This window comes from Phacochoerus africanus, chromosome 1 (genome assembly GCF_016906955.1).
Source record: "Phacochoerus africanus isolate WHEZ1 chromosome 1, ROS_Pafr_v1, whole genome shotgun sequence".
Taxonomy (NCBI): domain Eukaryota; kingdom Metazoa; phylum Chordata; class Mammalia; order Artiodactyla; family Suidae; genus Phacochoerus; species Phacochoerus africanus.
The window spans coordinates 27,038,324-27,063,808 of NC_062544.1; the positions used below are offsets into that span (position 1 = coordinate 27,038,324).

General features: G+C 38.5%; 1 protein-coding gene across 5 annotated transcripts in view; it reads left to right on the forward strand.

Annotated features, from left to right (window-relative positions):
* Positions 1-25,485, forward strand: part of RANBP17 (RAN binding protein 17) — a 332,066-nt gene that overhangs the window by 236,922 nt on the left and 69,659 nt on the right. For all 5 annotated transcript variants that reach the window (XM_047786458.1, XM_047786108.1, XM_047786195.1 and 2 more), the window contains 3 exons: positions 6,824-6,887; positions 6,977-7,085; positions 20,201-20,304. In XM_047786458.1, the coding sequence (XP_047642414.1) occupies positions 6,824-6,887; positions 6,977-7,085; positions 20,201-20,304 (277 nt within the window). The remainder of the gene's footprint in view (positions 1-6,823; positions 6,888-6,976; positions 7,086-20,200; positions 20,305-25,485) is intronic.

Genomic DNA, 25,485 nt, shown 5'->3' on the forward strand with positions numbered 1-25,485 from the left:
TCTACCTTCATTTACCTTTTTTTTTTTGCTCATTTCTATGTTTTAAGTGTACTAACCAGAACTGCATCCCTATCTAGATTTAATATTGAGTAGGAATAGTTTAGTGATTTTTAAGTTTAATTCCATAGTCTTTTTTAATGATTTTTATTTTTTCCATTATAGTTGGTTTACAGTGTTCTGTAAATTTTCTACTCTATAGCAAAAGGACCCAGTCACTCTCTCTCTCTCTCACACACACACACACACACACACACACATATATATACATTCTTTTTCTCACATTATCCTCCATCATGCTCCATCACAAGTGACTACATATAGTTCCCTGCAATATGCAGTAGGATCTCATTGTTTATCCATTCCAAATGCAATAGTTTGCATGTACTAACCCCAGACTCCCAGTCCATCCACTCCCTCCCCCTCCCACTTGGCAACCACAAGTCTGTTCTCCAAGTCCATGGGATTCTTTTCTGTGGAAAGGTTCATTTGTGCCATACATTAGATTCCAGATGTAAGTGATATCATATGGTATTTGTCTTTCTCTTTCTGACTTACTTCACTTAGTATGAGAGTCTCTAGTTCCATCCATGTTGCTGCAAATGGCATTATTTTGTACTTTTTTATGGCTGAGTAGTATTCCATTGTGTATATAGACCACATCTTGTTAATCCATTCATCTGTTGATGTACATTTAGGTTCTTTCCATGTCTTGGCTATTGTGAATAATGCTGCAGTGAACATATGGCTGCATGTGTCTTTTTCAAGAAAAGTTTTGTCTGGATCTGTGCCCAAGAGTGGGATTGCTGGGTCATAGGTAGTTCTATATTGAGTTTTCTGAGGTACCTCCATACTGTTTTTCATTGTGGTTGTACCAATTTACATTCCCACCAACAGTTTAGGAAGGTTCCATTTTCTCCACACCCTCTCTAGCATTTGTTACTGTGGACTTATTAATGATGGCAATTCCAACTGGTGTGAGGTGGTATCTCATAGTAGTTTTGATTTGAATTTCTCAAATAATCAGTGATGTTGAGCATTTTTTCGTGTGCTTTTGGCCATCTGTCCATACTCATCTTAATGATTTACTTTATCTTACTGGCCTATTTCAGTTCAGCAAATATTAGGTAAACATTTGCTAAGTAAAGGCAAAAGGACAAATGAGACCTGGACCCTCCCCTCACAGATTTTAAATTTAAACAGAACTAATCCTGATTCCCTAATTCATTTCTTATATTTCTCCTAAGTGCTCAGACTATTGTTTTATTAATATAGTTTCTTTTTAAAAATTTGACTCAGATTAATCATATACTAATTTTCTGAAAATCTACACATTAAAAATAATGTGGGTGAGTGACATTTTGATATGGTGGCTTTGAGGGAGCTCTTTTTATTCAAGATCATTTAGGCATAGCTTATATATAAACTATTAAGTGTTTGATTATGTGCAAACCAGATATCCTCACCTTGTCACTGATCTTCCCAGCACTGGAGTGTGAATCCTGAATGAAGTGGGAGGGTCAGGAAAGAGTAAATGATGAGAGATGAAACAAGAGTGAAGGATGGAAGTAAAACTGGGTATGTCTGTTACAGGAAATATTTAGTAGTAAACAGTAGTGATTCTGCTTTTGTGAAACAGTATTAAAATGCACTGCCTTATTTCAGTGAATATCACCATCTCCAGATGGTTTTCAGAATGTTAAATAAAACTAGTTTCAGCTACATCCCTCAGGTGTACTTCTATTAACATTGCTCATCAAAGGAAATGTTGATTTATTTCTTTATTGTCTCTATCATCGTTGGAAAAGTCATCTCAGAATTTATCTGCTCTATTTGATTTTACACTGGAATCAGCTATGAGAATCTTCTACTCTTCTTCAGTAGCCCACTTATGCAGGCCTTCATTCACTCAGTTCTTCATAGATTCTTGCTTCACAAGTTTACCTTCCTTGACTATTGTTTTGATCTAATCATTACTCTTCCCAAAAGCCCACAATCAGTTCCCCTTGCTTCTTGGGTCAAAGTAAAATTATTGATTTAAACTCGAATCCTTTAATGGTACTTGACTTATTGAGTTCCCCTAACTAATTTCCTGATCTACCACTCAACCACAATTTGTACTTTATACTTGGGCCAAGAAAATTTATTTTATCTTCTCCTTGAAACACCCTTCATTATTATTCACTGAATCACCATGTGTGCTCCTCTCCTCATTTGACGCATTGTAACTCAGTTAGGTGCTCTTTTAAATTTTCATGTCTTACTAAAGACATGGTAGCGCCATCTTGTAATAGTTATAGTCCTTAGTCACTGTGTTAACTGAAAGAACACCAACAAATGATTTAATTTCTCTGAGACTTAATTTCTTCATCTGTAGAAAGGGGAATATTGTCTATCTCTTGCGGTTTTTTAAGTATTAAATAAGATAATAAATATGTGATAATATAACCCATGTTATCTAACAACAATAAAGCACCTGGTACCACTGACCCAGTCACATAGTAGGTGTTCCTATCATCTTTTATTTTTCTTAATGTTCTTGACCACCTAGTTCTTTTCTCTATTCCTGGGGATACATGTATTATAGCCTAGTATTGGCTAGTCCTCTCTCCTATTTAGTTGTAAACTATTAGAGTAGGACTCTTTTGATTCCTTTTCTCTATAGTTTCAAAACTTCACCACATAACAGGGATTTGAACATATCATTACCCCTCCTATTGAATGAACTCTTCCTTATAAGTAATTATTAGTGTCCCTTAAGAGGTTTTATTTTGGTTATACCTGTTTGGAATTTTTTAGTCTAGTAGAGTTCATGGATGTAATTCTACTTTTAAAATAGCTAGTGTTTCAGTAATTATGCTATGTACGTATCATAATTTCTGATGGGTAGTTGTCTTATCTGTGAACTTTTTTCTATCAGAAAGACATCTGATCTATCAGGATCTAATTCTATCTGTAATATTTGTAAATATGTGCAGCTTTTATGTAATTGCCTAGATCAGTACCATTATCCACCCTCTTGTGCTTAGCAAATATCATGCATCTAGTACCACTTTTTTGATTCTAAAGCAGAAATTTATTCACATTTTAACACGTAAATAAAATGTCTTATAATTGATGGTATTTTCAGACACTTTTTCTTTCTTAGCAACACATATAGTAATGACTTTTTTATAATTGGTGGCATTTTAGGATTGATAAAATATGATGGTTCTTAGTAAAGACATGATATCATGAATTGAGGTCATACTTGGTGATACCCTGCCCATTAGCTGCTAAAGTATGTGGTACTCCTGTAACTTAAGAAACCATACCATTTTTGGAGTTCCTGTTGTGGCGCAGTGGTTAACGAATCCGACTAGGAACCATGAGGTTGTGGGTTCGATCCCTGCCCTTGCTCAGTGGGTTAAGGACCCAGCATTGCCGTGAGCTGTGGTGAAGGTTGCAAATGTGGCTCAGATCCTGCATTGCTATGGCTCTGGCATAGGCCGGTGGCTACAGCTCCGATTAGACCCCTAGCCTGGGAACCTCCATATGCCATGGGAGCAGCCCTAGAAAAGGCAAAAAGACAGAAAAAAAGAAAGAAAGAAAGAAAGAAAAAGAAACCATACCATTCTTAATTCAGTTATCCACCTCTTCAAAGGATATAGATTTTCAAAATTTTGACCATCTCTAAGATATACCATTCTTTTGACTTTTTCTTGCTTTTCTCCATTTGTCATGCTAATTACCAGTAAGGCCATCTTCACCTTCATCAGTGTTTTCATAACCACATTGATACAGACAGGAATTTTCTGAGAATTTTGTTTGTGAGTTAGTATCAGCCAGGATATGGAGTTTGCTCAGTCCTAGGTGTGACAAAGGCTCATTAATGAATTGATGCCTCCTAAAAGAACAGTTTCCCTCTCCCTTCTGGGATCTAGTTCCAGTTTCAGTTGTATCTCAAGAAGATAGTGATCTCTGTAGAATCATTGGGCTTCTTCAAAATCAAATGGATAGATAAGAGGTAACCCAGGGGAAAGAGCTAACTTTTAAGTCACACAGACATTTGAACTTTGGATTTGAATCTTGGCTCTACCATTTAAATGTTCCATGAGTGACTTTTACTAAAATCTCTTACTCTTCTATACTTGTATTACTGTTGTTCTTACTGTTAACTGCCATTACCATGTGTCCTGTTATAAACTGTTGTCAACAGCCCTCTGAAATCCAACCAAGCACTGCCACCCAATAAAATGGTGCAACTTACAAGAACCCTAGTCTCTTTCTTAGAGGAGAAGAAAATGAGAGTATAATGATTATAAAGATGATGTATCCATTTACATTTTTTAACATTACAGTTCCTCTTAAGGGCCATAACTAGCTCTGTATTGAATTCCTATAAGGGAATATAAATATTCAGATGAACTCTAATAATTTTTTTCTTTATTAAAAAAAGTGAAAATTCATTCTTAATCATTTTTTCTTTAGAATATAATTAAAAGGCAGTGAGGCTGGCCTTGGTACAAAGTGCACAGATGCGATTCTGCAGAAAATGTGTCTTTGGCAGATGAGATTCTTCCTGTGAATGTTCTGTTTATTGCTACCATAAATATTCTATTGTCAAAACATGACTTGCTGTTTATTAGCAGCACTGACAGGAAGATTCCTATTAATGGCAGCATTCTTATTACCCAAAGACCCTGTCACTTTTAACTTTGCAATTTTAAGAGAATTGTATTTGGTAATTACTTAAGATATTTCTTAGCTTATTGATCCCCACCCCTGTTTAACAGAGGGAAGTTTGAGTGGCAGTTCTTCTGCTCAGTGATTTGCACTAGGAAAAATCATCAAATCTGCATCTTTGTAAGCAGGGTAAGACTCAGTATCTGTCAGCCCTGCTCTTGTTGCCCTTCAGCCTGCCAGAAACACAGTGCATGGAGCACCCACTGAGAGCAGTGTACTAAGGAAAATGCATAGGTGCACCCTTAGAAACTTTATAGTCTAATGAGGAGATAAGCTAAATATACAGTTGCTTAGTATGCAACTGGAATGGTTGCTGTTGAGTCAGAGGGTCTTGAATCTAAATCATACTAACTGCCTGTCTTTTGGAAAGTTTTATTGCATTTTTTGACTTTGTTTCTTCATTTGAAAATTAAAGTGATAACACTTTTCTTGTGGGATTGTGAGAATTAATCTGTAAATGTTCATCCTCTGCATCTTTTTTTTTTTTTTTGTCTTTTTAGGGCCGCACCCACGGCAGAGGTTCCCAGGCAAGGGGTAAAATCAGAGCTGTAGCTGCTGGCCTATACCACAGCCACAGCAAAGTGGGATCTGAGCCATGTCTGCAACCACAGCTCATGGCAATGCCGGATCCTTAACCCACTGAGCAAGGTCAGGGATTGAACCTGCGTCGTCCTCATGGTTATTAGATTGGTTTCCGATGAGCCACAATGGGAACTCCCATGCTCTGCATCTTTGTGTCTTCCTTCCTGATTTACAATTGGCTAAGACATTTGTATCATCCGATCCTCACAACAGCCTTCGAGATAGTTTGGTGATATCCCGATTGCTTGGAGAGGGAAACTCAGACTAAGAGTGGCTCAGTATAGTACTCAGACTCATCCAGCTGACTGAATGGTGTAGTCAAGCTGAAAGCCCGGGTTTCCTGACATGTGTTCCTCCCAAGTGTGTTTTCTTCTCTTTTACACCCACACCTGAGTGACTAAAATTTTAAATTAGGCCTATCAGTGCCACTCTACAGAAGCAACATACATTTGGAGATAATGTGAAGGTAAAGAGCCAGTGTTTTTATTGGGACGTGAATGGAACCGTGAAGATTCTTATAGCCTGAAGCAAGCTGTGAATAAATCTGTAGGGATAGCTAGAGTAGAAAACACATGACTAAGGAAACCCTAGGTGCGAGCAGAGGGTGTTGGTATACTGAGTAGATGTTCTTAGAACCCGCTTCAGCCCTTCTGTGATGACACCATTAAGCAGAAATTATTTAGGCTTTGTGGTCACGTTTATGATTTTTCGACTCTTCTAGTTCTGAGTTGAACTGTTCAGGTGATAATGTGGTAGAGTAGAAAGAACATGCCCTTTGAAGTCAAACCTCAGGTCAGATCTCAGCAGTCTCAGTCCATAGCTGCACAACCTTGGGCAAGTACCTTAATTTCTCTGAACTTCTGTTTTCTCATCTACAGATTAGACACAATAAATAATGTTTAACGGTGCAATTGTGATGATTAGGTGGGTTAACAAATATAAAATGCCTTGCACCCAGTAGGTACATGAGAAATATTAGGTCTTTTAAACCTGTCCTTTGATACTTAATGACATGCAGTCTGCCGTATCCTTCTAATTGTATTCCAGTTTTCTTCATCTAAAGCAGAATTTCCTTAGATTTCTGCTAACTGAGCTCATGTTCCTTAGAAGTGAATAATTTTCTTTCTTGATAGTCTATCATAGATCTTTCATAATTATTTTTTATGAAATAATATTAAGTGAAAAGAAATTCTCAAGTTACCCCCAAAATGTAAAAAGGGTCAGTTTTAATTTTCCACTATCAAGGCTTTAATAGTAAAGTTTTTGTCTTAATTATAAAATTCATTCCTCCTTTCCATAACTAGAATATGTATAAGATAGGAAAAGTAATTGCACTGGTTAATAATGGATTATCATTCTTAACAGAATGAAAGGCATTTCTATAGGAATAATACTCTTTAGAAATAATATTTATTCTTCATAAATAGAAATTGATGCCATTAGAGTTCAGAATTATTTTGTGATCTACTACTTATTGATAAGACAATTCTATTTCCCCAGATTCCTTAACTTCTATTACCTATATCCTTTTAAAAAAACTTGTGAAGATTGATGCTGTGAAATTCATGTTAAAAAATCACACGGTGAGTCTTCTTTCCTTTCATTATTGACTAGAGTTTTCTGGGTAGTTTAGGTAAAGCATTAACTTTGGATGCTCTTTTGCTTTCATTAGAGTGAACACTTCCCCTTCCTTGGCATCAGTGACAGTTACAGTCTCAGTGACTTCAGGTGCCGAACTACCTTCTACACAGCCCTCACTCGTCTTCTGATGGTAGATCTAGGTAAGGCTTAAGAATTTAAGTTGAATTAATAGAGGATCAACAGTGTACTTGTGTGAATGGCCTACTTGTGAGCACCACATTTAACTTTTTGGAATTTTCCATCTTAGATAGTTTTTTAACAACTTTCTAAGATTTGAGCATCAGAGCCAAAGGACCCATCTTTGTAATTGAGTGGTATGTTAAACTTCAAATAGTACTTACATTAATGCTTTACTTCAAAATTTATTTTCTAGATATCCTTTGATCCATTAATTTTACTGCCCCAAATCAAAGAGAAATCCTAAACACAGAAAAGCTTTATTAAACACAAAGACTTTCTTTGTAATGACACTTAACCTAGAGAAAAAATGGAAGTGATCTGCATGTCCAACAACAGGCAATTGTAAAATTAAGGCACATCTACTTACTTGATGGAATAGTCTGTAGTCATTAAAAATTACGAATTGAAGACAAAGCAATATCTGAAATGTTATAATATTAAGTGAAAAAGTAAGGTATTAAACTGTGCAGATGATGATGAGCATACCCATTGGGAGGGAAAAAACAATGCATCCCCAAAAAAGCTTAAATGAAATTCTTCAAAAATGTTAAGTGTTGTCTGTGGGTTGTGCACTGTAGGTAACTATCCTTCACCTCTGGTTATTTGAATTTTTCTTTACTGTATTAGTTGTATAATGGGAAAAATTCCCCTGTTTCTTTATTTGCTTCATTGGAAAGCTGAAGTTAGCCAGAGTATCCACAGGTAGACAGTCACCTTGGGATGAGCACTTAAGCCTCTCTGTGTTGACCATGTTATTCTGGATTCGCATTTTCCCCCATGTTTGAATACTGCAGGCTAAACTAATCAGTTTATAGACTCATGAGAGAGTTCAATCAATGACGATATCATCCTTAGAGAATATAATACTGATGATACTTTTTTCTTCCTTTCTCTTGCAATGTATTGATTGATCCATCAACTTAAACATGAATTTTTTTTAAAACATGATCGTACATAAAGAAAAAGGATAAATATTCTTATTTTGCTCATTAAAGGCACTGACCCTTGTAATGGAAAGGTGACTAAACCTGTCTCCACTCCACATCTGTATTACTTAGATGCATTTCAACAGAATAAATTACCAGAAAGACAAACAGCCAAAAGTTGAGAGAAATACAACCAGAATGATTAAGGAGCTTTAGTGGGATTGATTTCTAAGGAAAGATTAAAAGAACCATGTATGTATAACTTGGCTAAGTGACAACTAGGGCTTGAGGCAAAGAGAACTGTCTATAAATATTTGAAGAGTGTAAACCAGGCATGCAAAACCCAATCATCTGCTACATTCGGCAAGCTGAGCTCTGAGTGACAGCTTTGCATACTGCACACTGGCCTGTGTTACCTCTCGGCTGCTGCCTTGGAGAGCAGAAGAGCATCGTCCTCCATAGTCGTTTAGAGAGCACACTGCCCTGAGCTCTGAGGGCAAGACAAAGACCAGTCAGGCACACTGGCCCCTGCCCTCAAGGAGCTAGCTGTCTTGCTTGCGCCGTTGTCCAAACATTAAAGGCAATCATGCAACCCTTGTCTAGACTTGATTTATTTCCTAAGCCTTCAAAGTGCTCTTTGACTGACCCTGTCAAACAGAGAAAGAAGTGGGGAGACCAAAGTTAAACAGAACTAGCTGGAGGCGATTTCCTAGAAGTAGGTTCTTGTCATCCACGTCTTCAGGACCTGGAATGGAATGAGTCAAGATCCCTTTTTCCGATGGTCAGCATAGACAAAGGAACGCCTCATAAATCTATGGTACCTTAGGCTGCAGGATAGCACTGTCACTATTTACAGCCCTCCTACCATTGCGTTGGTAATTGATAGTCACGATGGTACAAAAAGACACTGCATTGCCCATTGCCTTTAGTCTTGTGTGTGTGTGTGTGTGTGTGTGTGTGTGTGGTGTTGTTTTTGTTTTGTTTTTGTTTTTGTTTGCTTTTTAGGGCCGCAAGTGCGTCATATGGAAGTTCCCAGGCTAGGGATTGAATCAGAGCTGCAGCTGCTCGCCTACACCACAGCTACAACATGGGATCTGAGCCGTGCCTGTGATCTACACCACAGGTCATGGCAACACTGGCTCCTTAACCCATTGAACGAGGCCAGGGATCAAACGCACATCCTCATGAATAACTAGTCAGGTTGTTACTGCTGACTCCATGACAGGAACTCCACACATTGCCTTTTTGAAGAGTACTTTTATTTAGCATTGCTTAATGTAACCTATGAGGTGCGAGAAACTGAAGTAAAAATATATAATTTGAATAATAGGCTATTATTAGGTTTCACAGGATTAGACTCCTTTGAAATATTTAACCCAAGACTGTATAGATTGATATTCTTTAATTCACATATTTTTAGGTAAATATCTATTACATGGAAAACAATTTTTAGATACCTTGGGAAAAAGAAAAAGACGAGGCAATGTGGAAGTACCTGGTCTATGTAGATGCTCAATATAAGTATATTGAATCTGGAAAGAGATAAAATTAAAAACAATAGCAACTACACGCGTGGAAATTATATATCATTTGAAAAGAAGCTTTATTTATTAGTGTTTTTCACTTTTTAAAATAATGAAACATAGGTGTTCCCTGTTGGCCTAGGGGTTAAGGATTTGGCATTGTCACTGCTATGGCTCAGGTTTGAATTCTGGCCTGGGAATTTTTGCGTGCTGCAGGTGCAGCCAAAAATATAAATAAATGTATGTTGTAAGCATCAAGTGATGATTTGTGGTATATATTACCAGAGCTTTCTTCCCTTGTTAAGAACCAGAGTTGCTCTTCTTCCCAAAATATGTTGATCCCCTGTAAGGTATAGACTCTGCCTTTTTCATGTTTTCTAGCACCAATCTCAGTATGTCTACACTGAAGGTGCTCAGTTAGTTTTTGATGAATGAATGACACACAAGTGTACTGTAACCAAAATGGCATGATCATGCTCCTGAAGCCAGCTCTGCCTGCCGTGTTCTCTCTGGAGTAGCTTTGATCATTGGCCTCTCCAAAACAAAACAAATCAAGTGGCTGATTACCTTTGCAAGTGATTAGTTACGCTTGGCCACTGTTGTGCTCGATTAGTCACTTGTTGCTGTCTGTTCAAGTTATTGCTTTATAGGGGATCATTTGTTGACTGTTGTTGAACACAGTTTTATTATTTGAAGGCTTGTCTCACAAACTAGATTGACTGGATGTTGCTGTCAGAATTCCTATATATATGGCTTTGTAGTTTTCTATTGTGTGTTCACTGTCATGGAAACAAGGAAAAAAGAAATAGTGCCGTTATCAACAGAAGCACAGATCCACGTATTAAATGAGAGGAATATCGGGTGATGAGAATTCTTCTCAAATTAAACAAAGAAAAATTTGAAGAGGAACTTTTTATGTCATTGGGTTTTTTTTGTAAGAATCAAATAGAAAAACTGCCTAACCAACCTACTTGCGAAGTGTTGGATGTGATTCTTAGATTGAAATATAAAGCATATTTTAATTGAATCCTACAAAAGAAATTGAATATGTTTTGTATATAAGCCATACACATTGGAGTGACTAGAAAAGAGAAAGAAATTGAGTGTCACATTAATTGGTATTTACTTTGAAATGCATTTTGGTTTCTATTCAATAATTTGTACTTTGTATGAATTTAATTAGATGCTATGTGCCCCAGGTTGTATTTCAGATTAAAATGGGGAGGGGGGTTGGCAATAAACAGTTGTACCACTTTATCAGATTGCTCCTTGGCTAAACTAGACAAAATGTTCACTTGTATAAAGAACAGAATTAAAAGCATTTCATCATCAGAATGATGATGTTTCATGTTGGCAACATATTTTTTGTATTTTCAGAAATTATAAAAATTAATGCAAAAAACCCCTTAATGAGCTAGCATATATACAGAAGAAAATAGGTGACCGACCATATGTGTATGCATGTTAGTTAGCCCTTCCAAGAATCACTTAAAGTTCCCAAGGTTATTTTTAAATTAACTTTGTCAATCTAATAAACTAAAGGAAAGATAATATTACCCAAGCCAGTAAATGGAGAACCTCCAGGGAGCTTTTCAGTGTAAAATACTTGAATAAATAAAAACCTTCTATTTTGTTTAATTTGAATGGAGGTGAATTCCGTTGACAAATATTGGAAAGAGGAAGTGTGGGAAAGAACTACAACAGAGCTTTTTGTTTTATAGAGAATATTGTTCGTTGCAAATTAAGTTTTAACCAACCATAAATTTAGAATTGCTCAGTGTCACAGTTGATTTTTCCTTGGACATTTTATGACTGCATCTTAGATTGAACTACTCAGATGAGAATCATGTTGATGGGATCTGAGTGAGCAGTGCTTTCCTCAGATAGTCAGAACCTAGCACGCAGTCATACTTTTAATGCTCGGGGGATACTAATATTCAAATGGTGTTTATAGACATCAAAAGACAGTTCTCTCTTTAGGGATGAAGGTAATATAGTATCCAACTACTCTTGTGGCTTATAACAAGTAATTGGCACCTGAAGATATTTCTCTAGCTTAAATTTGAGAAATTTTAAATAACAAGTAAATGAATTAAATAAAAGACTATTCTAGGAGTTCCCATTGTGGCTCAGCAGATTAAGAACCCGCCTAGTATCCATGAGGATGCGGGTTCTATCCCTGGCTTCGTTCTGTGGGTTAAGGATCCGACGTTGCTGTGAGCTGTGGTGTGGGTTGCAGACGTAGCTCGGATCTGGTATGACTGTGGTGCAGGCCAGCAGCTGCAGCTCTGATTCAGCCCCCAGCCTGGGAATTTCCATATGCTGCAGGTGCCGCCCTAAGAAGAAAAAAAAAAAGAAAGAGAGAAAGCTATTCTAGAAATATCTGCTAAAGTTAGAAGTGAGGGAGTTCCTGTTGTGGCTCAGCAGGTGAAGAACCCATCATAGTGTGCATGAGGATTCAGGTTTGGTCCCTGGCCTCCCTCGGTGGGTTAAGGATCTAGCACTGCCACAAGCTGTGGTGTAAGTTGCAGGTGCAGCTCAGATCCGACATTGCTATGACTGTGGCACAGGCCAGCAGCTGCAACTTCAGTTTGACCCCAGCCCAGAAACTATGCCGTAAGTATGGCCCTAAAAAAAAAAAAAAGGTGCGGCGGCGGGGAGAGATAGAAGTGAAAATACACTGAGGAAAGAAACTCTTTTTCTCTTATTTATTTATTTTAATTTTGATCTGCACCCATAGCGTGCAGAAGTTCCTGAGCTAGGATCAAGCCCAGTGCCACATCGGTAACAATACCAGATCTTTAACCTGCTAGGCCACCAGGGAACTCCCCTCCTTTTCTTTTTAGTAATAACTAACATTTGTTGACAAATTCATGGTTCGTAGACCACTTTCACATACATTTTCCTCTTTGATCTTCACAACAGCCCATATGAAATAGGTATTATTGCATTACCTGTTAGAAAAGTGAGATGCAGAGGGATGAAATGACTTGCCCAAGGTCAGTGCTATAACTTGTAGCCCTCTCACCACATGTTCACTTCCGCTAAGCTGTTATTTCGCCTTTCACATTCTCAATCAATTAGGAAGTGTAACTTTTTCTTCTTTGTTTTCATTTGGACTATTTGGACTGAATGATTGATTTTAGGCTTGAGGGCAGTGAGAAGAAGGGAGAAGGGATTACTTTCCAAGCTTCTGTCGAATACACAGATAAGATTCATGTTTATTATTTGCCCTATATAGATGTATTACTGTTCTCTGGTCAGTGAAAGTCAAGTGTAGTTTTTGAAATTTGTCCTTATATCGAATAAGTGGCTAAAGCATATTTCTTCTCATGGAAAAAAGAACACAGGGGTAGATATCCCAGGAGGATTTAGAAAGTGAGACACTTGATCAGAAATGGCTAATGTTCTGATAGATAGGAAGAATACATCAATATATCACCTGTGTCCGTGACTTGGCAGAAACTATCTGGAATATAGACATTGTTGGGGGGAGGTGGGCAATAAGGGGTAAAGAAGCAGCTGGAAATACTTAGATTCTGTAATGAGATAATTAAGACTAATTAGCTGGCCCTGTAGGCAGGAAAGCAGCCCATTAAGTCCAGATTCAATTTTAATAACTTACCTGGTTCTGAGGGTAGAGAGTCCAGAGCACCCCCAGGGAATGAGAGGCTTCAGGGATGAAACTTTTAGGGTCGGTTTCTTAGACAGGGAGTACAGTAGTCTGCAGTAGGAGGTGTATTTTTCTTTTGGGAATGAAGGTAAATATTCTGATTCCCTAGAGAGAGGAATTAAAGGAAACCTCAATTTTCTCTTCTATTAAATGGAGATACCTACTTTAAAGAGTGGTCATGTGGTTTAAGTAAGATAAAGATGTGTGAAAGGGCCTGGAACAGTTGCTATCACAAAGCAAGTTCTCAGTACATGTTAACTTAGACAGGTATTTATTGAATGCACTATTGGGCATTGACTGACTCTGGGACCTCAAAATGAGGCAAATCCAGTACCCTTAATGCACCTACTCTGCCTTCAGTACTTGGGCTGTTATTTTCCAGTAGAAGCAAGAGCTGATAATACTTCCTAACAAGCACTAGAGCATCCTGTCCTGACCGAAACTAAAAGTCATTTCAAAACCAGGTAGAACTCCTAGGCCGTTCTAACAAATTTGGGCCCAGGTTAAGTCTAGCCATGCACATTTCTCAAGCCTTTTTCTAATAGAACTTTCAAAGTGCTCTCCTACTGAAGCACTGAAACAGCAGATGATGTGGACTGAGACCTGCACAAGACACTGGCTCTAAGATTATTCTCCAGTACTTGGTTTAAATGGATTACAGTTGTCCCTCAGTGTACAAAAGGGCTTGGTTCCAGGACCACCCCCTAGATACCAAAATCTGCCTTTGCTATAAACACTCTGTAGATAGTTGCCAGCCATGGCAGATTCAAGTTTTGTTGTTTGAAACTTTCTAGAATTTTTTTTTCCTGAATATTTCTGACCTCTGATAGGTTGAATTCAAGGATGTGGAACTAGTGCATATGGAAGCCCAGCTGCATTTTCTTCACTCGTTTCCTTTGTATCTTCTTGTTTGTCTCTCCTCTTAATTCTCATTAAGAGCTTCATAGCATTAGACTTGATCCTTATTGATATATTAGTTTTCCTATTACTCTTTTAACGAATCTCCACAAGTGTAATGGCTTAAATATTACAAGTGTATTTTATAGTTTTGGAGGTCAGAAGTCCATGTGGGCTAAGAACATGGTGTTTACATGGGACCCACCTGGATAACCCAGAATAACATTCCCTCTCTCTCTCTCTCTCTCTTTTGTTTTGTTTTTAGGGCCACACCTGCACATATGGAAGTCCCCAGGTTAGGGGTCGAATCAGAGCTGCAACTGCTGGCCACAGCCACAGCCATAGCAACGCCATCTGAGCCGCAGCTCACAGCTCACGGCAACACCAGATCTTTAACCCACTGAGGGAGGCCAGGGATCTACACCAAACCCACATCCTCATGGATACTAGTCAGGTTTGTTACCGCTGAGCCATGACAGGAACTCCTAATCTTCTCTTTTAAAGTCAATTGATTAGCATCTTTAATTCTCCTTTGTCATGTAACCTGACGTATTCACAATTGCCAGGGATTAGGATGTTGACATCTTTGGGAAGCCATTATTCAGCCTATCATACTGACCTATCACTAACACCGAAATATTTCACACAATATTTATTATACAATAAATTCTCAGTAACTGTTGGCTACCATCATTTATTATTACCATTTTATTTGTATTACTTGCTTCTCCTTGGCCACTCCCCCAGTCCTTCAGTAATCTAGCTGCTATTTGCATTCGAATTGGAGAAAATAAGTTTCTCTGTTCTGTATACATTTAAAGGGGGGATGGTGGGAAGCAAACCCCTATTTTTGTTGGTGGTAGGTTTTGGAGTTTTGGCTTTTTTTGTGTGTGAACCTCATACTATAAAAGTTACTCTGGTAAAGTATGCAATTCGGTGGTATTTAGACTATTTACAAGGTGTACAACTCTCACAATTATTTAATTACAGAGTATGTTCATTACCCCAGAAGGACACCCTGTGCCTTAACGTAGTCACTCCCCAGTAGCCCTACCCCCCAGCCACTGGAAGCTGCTGATTTCTTCTGTCTCTATGGATTTGCCCATTTTCGACATTTAGTGTGAGTAGAATCATATCACACGAAACCTTTGTATTTGAATTCTTTCAAGTACCGTAATATTGTCAAGGTTCTTCCATGTTTCAGAAGATGCCAGTACCCCATTCCTCGTTCTGGCTGACTAACATTCAGCTGTATGGATAGACCACATTCTATTTACCAGCTCTCAGTCAGTGAAGAGCTGGGTTGCTTCCACCATTTGGCTGTTGTGGTAATGCCACTCTGAACATTCATGTGTTAAGTTTTTGTGTGGACATATGCTTTCAGTTCTCTTGGGCATATACCCAGGAATAAAATTGCTGGGTCATCTGACAACTCTGTATTTCGCTTTTTGAGTAACTGCCAAACTGTTTTCCACAGTGGCTGCATCGTATTATATTGGCTGCACCATTACACATTCCCACCAACCTAGGTTTTAAGTTATACAAAATAACAAAGTGTCCTATAAATAAAATATCCAAGAGCCCACATACTGAAAGAGCTACTATTTGTATTTTAATGTGACTTTTCTGAAGGAAAAAAATGAAATTCATAAAATGCATAAATTTCTGTTGAATCAGATCCTTGGAAATTCAGTAGAGGATTTAGCTCTGGGTTTTCCCCAAAAGCTGAAGAATATTATCTTATCTATGCATGACTGAGAACTCACGCTGTTATATTAATATTTACTTTTCCTGATGCCAGTGAAAATAGTAGCCTATAAATTGGCACTTCACCTTCAAATTATACTGATGTCTGAGCCCTTGTCTTGTTAGAAAAAAAACTGGCTGTTAGAAAATGACTCCCATTATTATTCATAAAGTGATCACATAGACATCTGGCATGCTAAATTGAGTACTTGAATATGAAGTTATAAGAGAGTAAACTCATATTTTCTCTTTTTTGTGTCAGAAACAATAAATGAGGCCTCCATGGGTAACACAGATGAGGAAAAAATCTGTAGTAGATGTTGTATAAAACTGTTTGCATGAGATAAACAAAATGACCAGTTTTCCGGCTTAGATAATACAACATATCCCATCACAGTAATAGGAACCGTGCTAACCGAAACGAACATTTCTATAGGCATAATGCACCAGTGTCTCTCTTTTGCCTACCTTAAATGCAAGTGATTGCTGAGGAATTCCTTTCTCCTCACCAGAACCAAGAGGATTGTTCTTCAGCCTCTTCTAACTTCGTGCGGCTGCAAGCTCCAGAGTCTGTGACCCTGACTTCAGTCGCCACCTCTGACACCTTCCACCCCATCAGAGACATAGGGGGGAAACACGAAGTTGGGGGTAAAGCAGACCTAATTGGGGACCCTGGTTCACTGACATTTACCAGCCCCCAAGGATGTCGGATAAAGTTCTTAAGTCCTTCAGCCTCTCTGTTTACCTGTAAAATGGAGGAGATCATCCTACCACTCCATAGGATTTTTGTGACCATTAATGACTCGCAACCGTGGTTTGAATATAGCAAGAGCTACGTGGGTGTTTGTTGAGTAAATTCATGCCTGCACATAATAAGCACTCAGGGTATAACTGCTGTTATTCAGTCACGACACAGATATTTCTTGAGCACCAGACCCTCTTCTAGCACTGGGGAGGCATGAGCCAACAGACCACGTTCCTTCCCTAAGGCACTGACATTCTAGTAGGAAAGACAGGGCATAAAGAGTGTAAGTGAACAGCTGGTCGTAGCAAGACCCCTAAGAAAAGGGAAGTCATTTGTGGGGTCGCAAAGTGGCTGAGGGTAGAAGGCAGGCACTGCAGTATGGTTTTAGGAAGTGTGGTCAGGCAAGGCCTTTCTGAGGCAGTGACGTTGCAGCCGAGTTGCTGCTCACATTGCTTTGCATTAGTGTTTGCTCCTTGACGTCTCCCTGCACATTTTGGTGGCTGGTCTCATATATCCATATTTGCCTCAAAATTTGAGGAAAGAGAGGGAGTCGGGAAGTTTTTTGATCTGCCCCTCAGTAGCCCAAGGGAAGAGTTTCAATGGTCGAGTCCTGCGTTTGTCTTTGTTCTGAGTACCCAGCTTTACCTGGCTCCCCAAGGGAGGGTCTTAGACTGGCAGCCTCGTGGTCACACTTTATCTGTTCACCATAATCACCTCTGTTCAGTCCATGGTAAACTCAGAACCACAGAAGTGCTCATGGCTGTCATTTAAGTGCTAGACACTGAGCAAGGGGGCCGTACAGGTTTTTTGTCACTTGATCCTCACAGCTAACTTTATGAAGTAAACATTATGTCTCTTAGTTACAGATGAGTGAAGAGACTTCATCCAACACCAGACAGCTAATAGTAGCAAAACCAGGATTCAAGCATAGAACTTTCGAAGCATCCACTCTATCTGGCACCCTTATCTGCCTGCAGGGATCGTTATCACTGTTCTCATTAATTCCAATTTAGAAAATAGTTTATCTTAGAAGAGCGAGATTACATAGTTTAAATATAATGTATGTATATGTTGTATATTTAAGGATGTGCCAATGTTTCCTTCAGTCAGTCATTTTTCTATATTAGGTGTTAAGAAACTAAGATATTTTTAAAATTTACCTTTAATTGAGCAACTGCTTCTCATTCAGTTACAGTAGTTCCCTCATATGTATCAGGCACTGTTCTAGGTGCTAATAGTATAATACCGATACTGCCAGTGATATTTATTAAGCATTCTCCATTTTCCCTGTGTTATTTAATATATGCAATAATCCTAAAAAATGGGCATTTTTATCCTTATTTTATAGATGGGAAAACCGAGACTCAAAGTGATTAGCTGCATATCCAAAGTTGAACTGAATGTGGTGGAGCTAGACACGGGGGCTGTTCATTGCAGAGCCTTACCTACATCATCCTCCTTTACAGAGAACCGCAGAGATGCAGTCTCGGCTCTCCAGAAGCAGAGCCAAAGATACTATCAGTGTAGGCTGATAGAGCTAATAACTTACATACACGTTATAAATTTTATCTCATTTAATCCCCTCAGTAACCCTCATCAAATGGTGGTAGTGGTGGAATGATATAGGTGATAGCTATCTGCCACATTACAGTTCACTGCAGACAGGTAAATGCTATCCAGAGAATCAAAGAGGAGTTCCTGTCGTGGCTCAGTGGTTAACGAATCTGACTAGCATCCATGAGGCAGGTTCGATCCCTGGCCTTGCTCAGTGGGTTTAGGATCCAGCATTGCAGAGAGCTGGGGTGTAGGTCACAGACATGGCTCAGATCGTGCGTTGCTGTGCTATGGTGTAGGCCAGCAGCTACAGCTCCGATTCAGCTCCTAGCCTGGGAACTTCCATATGCCGTGGGTGCAGCCCTAAAAAGCAAAAAAAAAGAATCAAAGGTAAATAATCAGACAAAATGCTGTGTGACCCCCAAAGGGAGAAGGGGAATTCTCGGAGTGGGAACTTAGAGTAGTTGAGAGGGAGCTTAGCTCAGACATGGGGAAAGCTCTCGTTAGACCTGAACTTTGAAAAATAAAACAGGCTTCTATAAAGTTCTCTAATGTTGTCACCAGTTGGAATAACTTGGTCGCATAGCCAGTTGACAGAGCGGGGATGACAGTTTGGAGCCAGATGAGCCATCCTTGCACCACCAGGTCACTGTAATTTGGTTTGCCTTACCCTTAACCTAGTACTCTGATCCTTTGTCTTGAACAGCATACTAAGAGAGGCTCATTGGCCTTTTGACATCTCTGTGAACAAAGCTAAGTCCCTGATTCTGTTGGGCCCCAAAAACCGAGTATCTAAGTTAAAGGGGGAAAAAAGAAATCACAGATCAGAGTCAGCCAGGTCAGCCACGCCTTAGGAGTCAAAAGATCCTGATTTTGCTGTTGATCTGTATGTGTGGCCTGGGATCTCAGTCTCCTTATCTGTAGAGTAATGTATAGGTCAGTGTTTCTCAAACATTTGCATGCATCTAAGTTACCTGGGGGGCCCCTTAAAACAAAAATTGCTGGATCTGCGATGGAGCCTGGGATTTTATATGTGAACAGGTTCCCAGGTGATGCTGATGGCTGCTAGGTCAAGGACCAAACTTTGAGACCTATTGGTCTCTGAGACCTTGTTTCCTCTCCACTGCCCTGTTTAAAAGCCGATAGCGTAGAAATCAGGTCTGGACAGTATAGTTCCACCTCCAACTAAATATGCTACCTTGAGCAAGTCCCTTAACATTTCTCTGCATGTTTCTTCATCAGTAAAGTGGGACTGACAATTCCCTATGGTGTAGGATGAATGAGAAAACTTTCTCATTTGAAGGAAACCACCTTTGCAAAGGGTATTATGTAAATTGTCAATTGTGCATATCCACGTGTTAAGTGAAGATTCTACCTTTCCAAGTGAAAAAAAAGCTATAGAAAATGCCTCTTTCCCCTCTTTTCTATAAAGAAAAGGAAGCTTATTGTAAGAGGAAGTGTACTCATGGAGAATGTCTTAAAATCCAAATGACCCATAAGGGACTCTATCGTATTTGGCGGATAAAAGTTTCCCTGACATCTATTTAACAAATTAATAAAAAAAGAACATAAATAAAAGAGAATAATAACTTAGGGCTGTCTGGGCACCTGAGTCTGTGAGCCCTTTAGGGTTTTGGCACCTAAAGAGAAGGAGAAAAAATATCCTGTTCTCGGAAGCTCTGAAAGTGGCTTTCCTTGAGGCATCAGGGAAGCTCTGGGGGCCCGAAGAGCTGAAGGGCTGAGATGCCCGGGGCATGTGTCTGTTTGATCCAATAAAGAGCCAGAAAAAAAAAATGGCTGGTAAGTAATTTTGCTATTTCATTTGGTGCAAAAGAGAAGGCGAAACACCAGAATATTCAATGAGCCAAAAGCAGAAAATGTGGTGTGGCTGTGAATGCAGGCTGACCCCTGCTCGGGAACATTTCTAAGCCTGAATGAAGCGCACTCTGTGGAGGCTAATGGACAATAGCACGCATTTTAAACCGTGATGACCCTTTTGTTTTTCTGATAGGCGAAGATGAGGACGAATTTGAGAATTTCATGCTGCCTCTTACAGTCTCTTTTGAAACAGTATTACAAATATTCAACAACAACTTTAAACAAGAAGATGTAAAGGTGGGTTTGTTTCCAAACATGAGAAAAGATGATTTTGTTCATTCTAGGATATCTAGGTTCAGAAAAAGATCTGCTTGTGTGCGTGTGTGTGTGTGTGTGTGTGTGTGTGTGCGCGCGCGCGTGCTCTGTGCCTCATCAATCTTAATTTCCCCGTTGCATGTGTCTTTGAGTTGTACTTTTCATAAAAGTACGTTTCCAGTTTCTTATACAAGTGGACTTGGAGGTCATCAAATGATTTCAGCTAGGTGACACATTTGTCTCCTGTGGCACTTAGTATCTTTTTTAGAAGGACATTTCTCGTGGGTACCCCACTTTAAACGTCCCTGTTCCCTCATCGACACCACACGGTAGGTTTCAACATGTTTACACGGAGGAATGCACAAGTATACAACATGCTAAAACGTTACATCTCTAAATATTTTTAAACAAGAATTTGTATAAATCAAGACTTTATTAAATGGCTAGGCATATATGTATAAATAGGAGCTGGTCTTGAAGTATTGCATTCTTAAACTGAACAAAGTGATTAGGATAACTGATAGCTAAATAAGGTTTTTATGTGCCTGTGGGAGCCATATTAGGATTGATTTGACAAGTCAGTTCAGCTGTGGCAACAGTCATAATATCTAAGACAACATTATGTTTTATTAGTAAAATCCTTAAGTGTAGCAAGCTGTTTGTGACAAAACAGCCCCATATTTTAATATGGGGGATGGAGAGCACCAGATCTGCTAGCTAGGAATAGCATCTTCTGAAATTCTAATGTATCAGGACTGTATTAAATAGATTGACACTGGTTATTATTCTTAAAAGACTAATAAATATAACCTGAGAATGTGGGTACCTTTGTTGGTGATGCTTGAGTCATGTTTTATTGTTGTTTGAAATATGTTGAAAATATTCACCATCATTTTGCATGGCTCTTCTTCTACCAAAAAAAAAAAAAAATAGCAGTAAGAAGCCAAATAGAAGTATGATGGCCTTTGGTGATTATTTAGTGTAATTCTTCTACCAAAACATAATTAACCAAATACTACACCTTGTATTTGGAAATAGAGTCTTTGACATACGTGTTTATCAACATGCAATAGTCATAAAATTAAAAAAAAAAAAAAAAAGATCTTAGGCATTTTCTTTGTGTTTATAGTGTTGCTGAAATTCCTCACCAGAGTTTCTACTCGGGTTAGTTTTATTTTTTAGATGTCTTCTAAATATTTTTAGTGACCAAAAAAAAAAAAAAAATCTCTGCAACTGTAAGGTGGCTTAAATATCAAAAAGAAGCAATGAGGTTGACAAACACCATCTTTATAAAAATTACATTTGTCTCATTTGAAGATTTCATTATACTCCAAGCCCGTTTTGATGTAATCCCATCTAGTTTGATAGAAACCATCTTCCTAGAGTCATTTTTAATGGAGTTCCAGCGATATATCCCTAAACCAGCAAGTTCTTAACGACCCTGGAAAGTGACTGCTTGATTACACTTTAACGGTATTTGCAAATAAAATCACAAGTAATTAAGGGGAAATCTCCAGGCTTTTGAGCAAGTTTGATGCATGATAACTGCCTGATTCAGCTTCATCTAGAGTAATGCTGTGTAGGCAACAGCTACTGAGATCAATAGCAACGTAATGATAGTGGCAGAATTAAGTGAGTAACCTGAGAACTGTGCCTCAGAATGCATGCAGCTGCCACGAACCAAGGCCACACAGTGCACTCCGTGCTTCCGTCCTAAATGTTCATCAAAAGACGCCCTGCAGGAAAATGGAGTTAGATGCTCTTTATTGCTGATCGTGTCTCTTGCCACATTTATCAGGGAAATTGGATTAGCAGTTGGCAGCTGCAGGTAGACAAGATTCTGCAGTGATTAAATATGCAGCTTGGCTGCATTTGTTGTGACAGACCTTTAGTAAATTCTACTGTAAGCACCATCTGTCTAATTTGTATAAAGAAAACTTGGTGCTTTAAGCTACCGATAAAGAACTAAATCTGTTGCTTTATCATAAACAAAACTTTTGCACTAAATGCTTTTAAATGTAATTTATTAGGTTAAGGCTATTTTTCTATCATGATGAATAAATAATACATGCAAAAGTGCTTTCAGGTACTTCATTTTGCAAGTACTGGAGATAAAAACAGTTCTGTTTTGTTCTTCAATAAAGTATTTAGTATTCCAATCCACAGGAGGTGATGCCGTTAAAATATCTCTATGAAAATGCCTCAGGACTGCCAAATTCATTTAATTTGCAACCCTTACCAGGATTTTCTAACTCCCTATTTATAGATATTTTTCAAATGCGGATTTCAAGATGAACAGAAGCATTAAGGACCTGTGTTGCCAAATTGAAATATGCCTGTGAAGGGAGGAAATGCTGCAAAACTCTTAAATTTATAGCTTTGTTTTCTTACTTAGTCCTAATAAAATTGAAGAGAACATTGAATTTTTGTCTTGGGTTTTTCTTTTCAAAGTAGAGGGGAAAGGAAAGAAATTGCTGTGACAAAACCTGGCTCTAAAGCGTTAGTTCACAGAATATGCTCTCCCCCCTATAATTGTATACACAGTAAAATGTAGTCCAGTACTCCGACTCCCCATGCATCATTTTTGATTTGGCCATGACGTCATCGGTTTTAAGGAAAATGAATGAAAACTTCTCGGAGGAAGAGGAGCAGTTAAATAGGAACCTGCTATCTTTAGTCCCTTCGTAAAAACTCCACAATGTTAAATTATTTAAAATCCTAGATTTTCAGCATGCGCACATTAAAAGTTTTCGCACTAAGTGCCAAATGTTGCAAACAGCACTTTAACAGAATGATTTTGCTTTGATCCCTGTAGCAGTTCCTGAATAATTTATCACAGGTTATTGCCTTAATTCTGGAGAGGGATAGAGCAATAAAGGCAGATGAAAACACTCCAGTTGAAACACCTTGGGGCCTGCTCATTCCTCTGACACGGCTCTTTTGTTGGAACTATTTAGAGGTTATTAAGATGTGTCTCCAGAATTAAGAGTATGCTGTAAGGATGAAGACAGCCATCTTAATTCTAAAGACAAAGCACAATGACCCTTCACCTTCTTTTTCTTTGTTGTTATTATATAGTAGAATTATGAGGATAATATTATAGCTGCCCCCAGTAGTGCCACTACAGTAAAGGGTCTGTCAGACTTTCCATTAGAAACCCTGTTTTGGGGGTCAGGGTGGAAGGAGCTGCATTTCAGCTGTTTCCCAGCCTATCCATCTCACACTTGGCACACAGACAGCCATTCGCCATGCAGGAGACTGGAGCCCTGAGCGCTTTCTCCTTGAACTATCCAAAAAAAAAAAAAAAAAGAATCCTTAGGATTAGATACCCCAGACCTATCCCACTCCCCAAAATAGCCTCCCTTAAAATACAGGAGCCTCTCTGACTTCTCCCATCCGTCAGAAAGGCAACTTCTGAAATAAGCCTCTTTGCACTATTTTAAATGAGATTAGAAGTTGTGGCTCCTCCTCCCCTAAATTTCAGTCCGATCACCTCTCACTCTCGGAGATTGTCTGGTAGCCTGGTTGAGTTCCTGGTTAACAGTCTTCCTTGTCTCATACCAGAACTTGCGTGCTTTGAGGAGCCCTGAGTGTCGAGCGTCCGTATAGATTAGCATGGTCCTCTTGCTGCTTTGAGATGATTGTTTGAGCGTAAGAAATCTGCTTCTTACATTAACACTCTATCTTCTTGCTCAGTCGAATCTATTGAAAACACATTGAGTTATTATATTGTCATGTGCTTTCTCTGTAGTGACATTCTGAAATTAAACATTGATATAATTCCTAGAATTGAGTCAGATAGAGCCCTTCTATTAACTTGGCATCTTTTAAGTAAAAAAAAATTGTGCTAAAATAAATATAAACCTTTTGTATAATAAAAATAGTGTAAAATATTTTAAGAGCCCTTTGCTCTAGACAGAAAGTCAGACTCGCTGGTCCTATTGACTAACGTTGAATGGTGGGTACACTTGTGTAGACGTAAAAAACTTACGACTGTTGTAACCTGTAAGTGTCGATAGTACGTATAGAACAAAAAAGGCTTCTTTAAGAGAAAGACTGCAAAGTGAATTGGTCAAAGCAGAAATGTTCAAAGAAGACTTCTTAGCAGACATATTTTGTTCTGGAAGCTGCAAGAAATGTGGAAAACTGAGAAAGAGGGGTACAGGTTCCAGGTGGTGAAAACAGGTTCCATGAAAGGCAAAATGGTTTTAAAAAATAGCAGTCACATGAGAGAACTACAGGGAGACTAGACGATTATAGAAAAACAAGGACGGGTGAGACTATGAAAGGAACAAGAGTAAGTTATTTAAAGAAGCAGAAGCAAAAATTCAGGATTTACAGACAGACATGCAAATTACCCTCCTTCTGTAAGCTGTTAGGCAGTACCAAAAATGAATGCTCTTATAAGCAACTTCCAGTTATATGGGGTCACCTTTTAGGTGTGAGGTATGGAGGAGGGGGGATGAGGGGAAGGATCAAAAATTACAGAAACTTGTGACAGATAAACTGTTTCCTACTTTGAAATGTGTTTTAGTCATTAAGTTAAGGGTCAAGATTCACTTCCAAGACCTTAATGTTACTTAAGTGCCTTCCTAAAGAGATGTTCATTACCAAAGTGTGATTTAAAAAAAAAAAAAAGTTCAGAGACCATTTTCTGGCAGAATATTTCCACTGATATATTTCTTCAGAAATCACAGTTGCATATCTCAGTTATCCTACCCCCTTGTTTTGCAATTATGTTTATTTGTACTCGTTGTTGTAGCATTCTAGCATCTGTTCATGGGTTTTCTTTTTCTCTTCCCAAGCATCATCCTAAGGACGGCTTAATTAAGAGTCCAGAGTACAAATCAGATCTCTTTTAAGAGTCAAGGTTTTGTTTTGCTTTTGTCCCTGAAACTAAATATTTAGAGAACACTTACATGTGTATCAGGCTCTTGTTAGGCATTTTTGCATACATTTATTAAATTTATTCCTGGCAGTGCCTCTGTGAGAGAGGCATTGTTAGACCTTTTTATAGATGAGAAAACTGAGACCGATAAATTGCTTTGCCTTAAGTCTTACAGTTAAGAAGTAAAGCTGAGTTTCAGTTCACATCTTCTGATATCAGATATAGAAGAGTTCTTTTCCTTATATCTTTCCCTGGCTTGGGTAATGTGAGCGCCA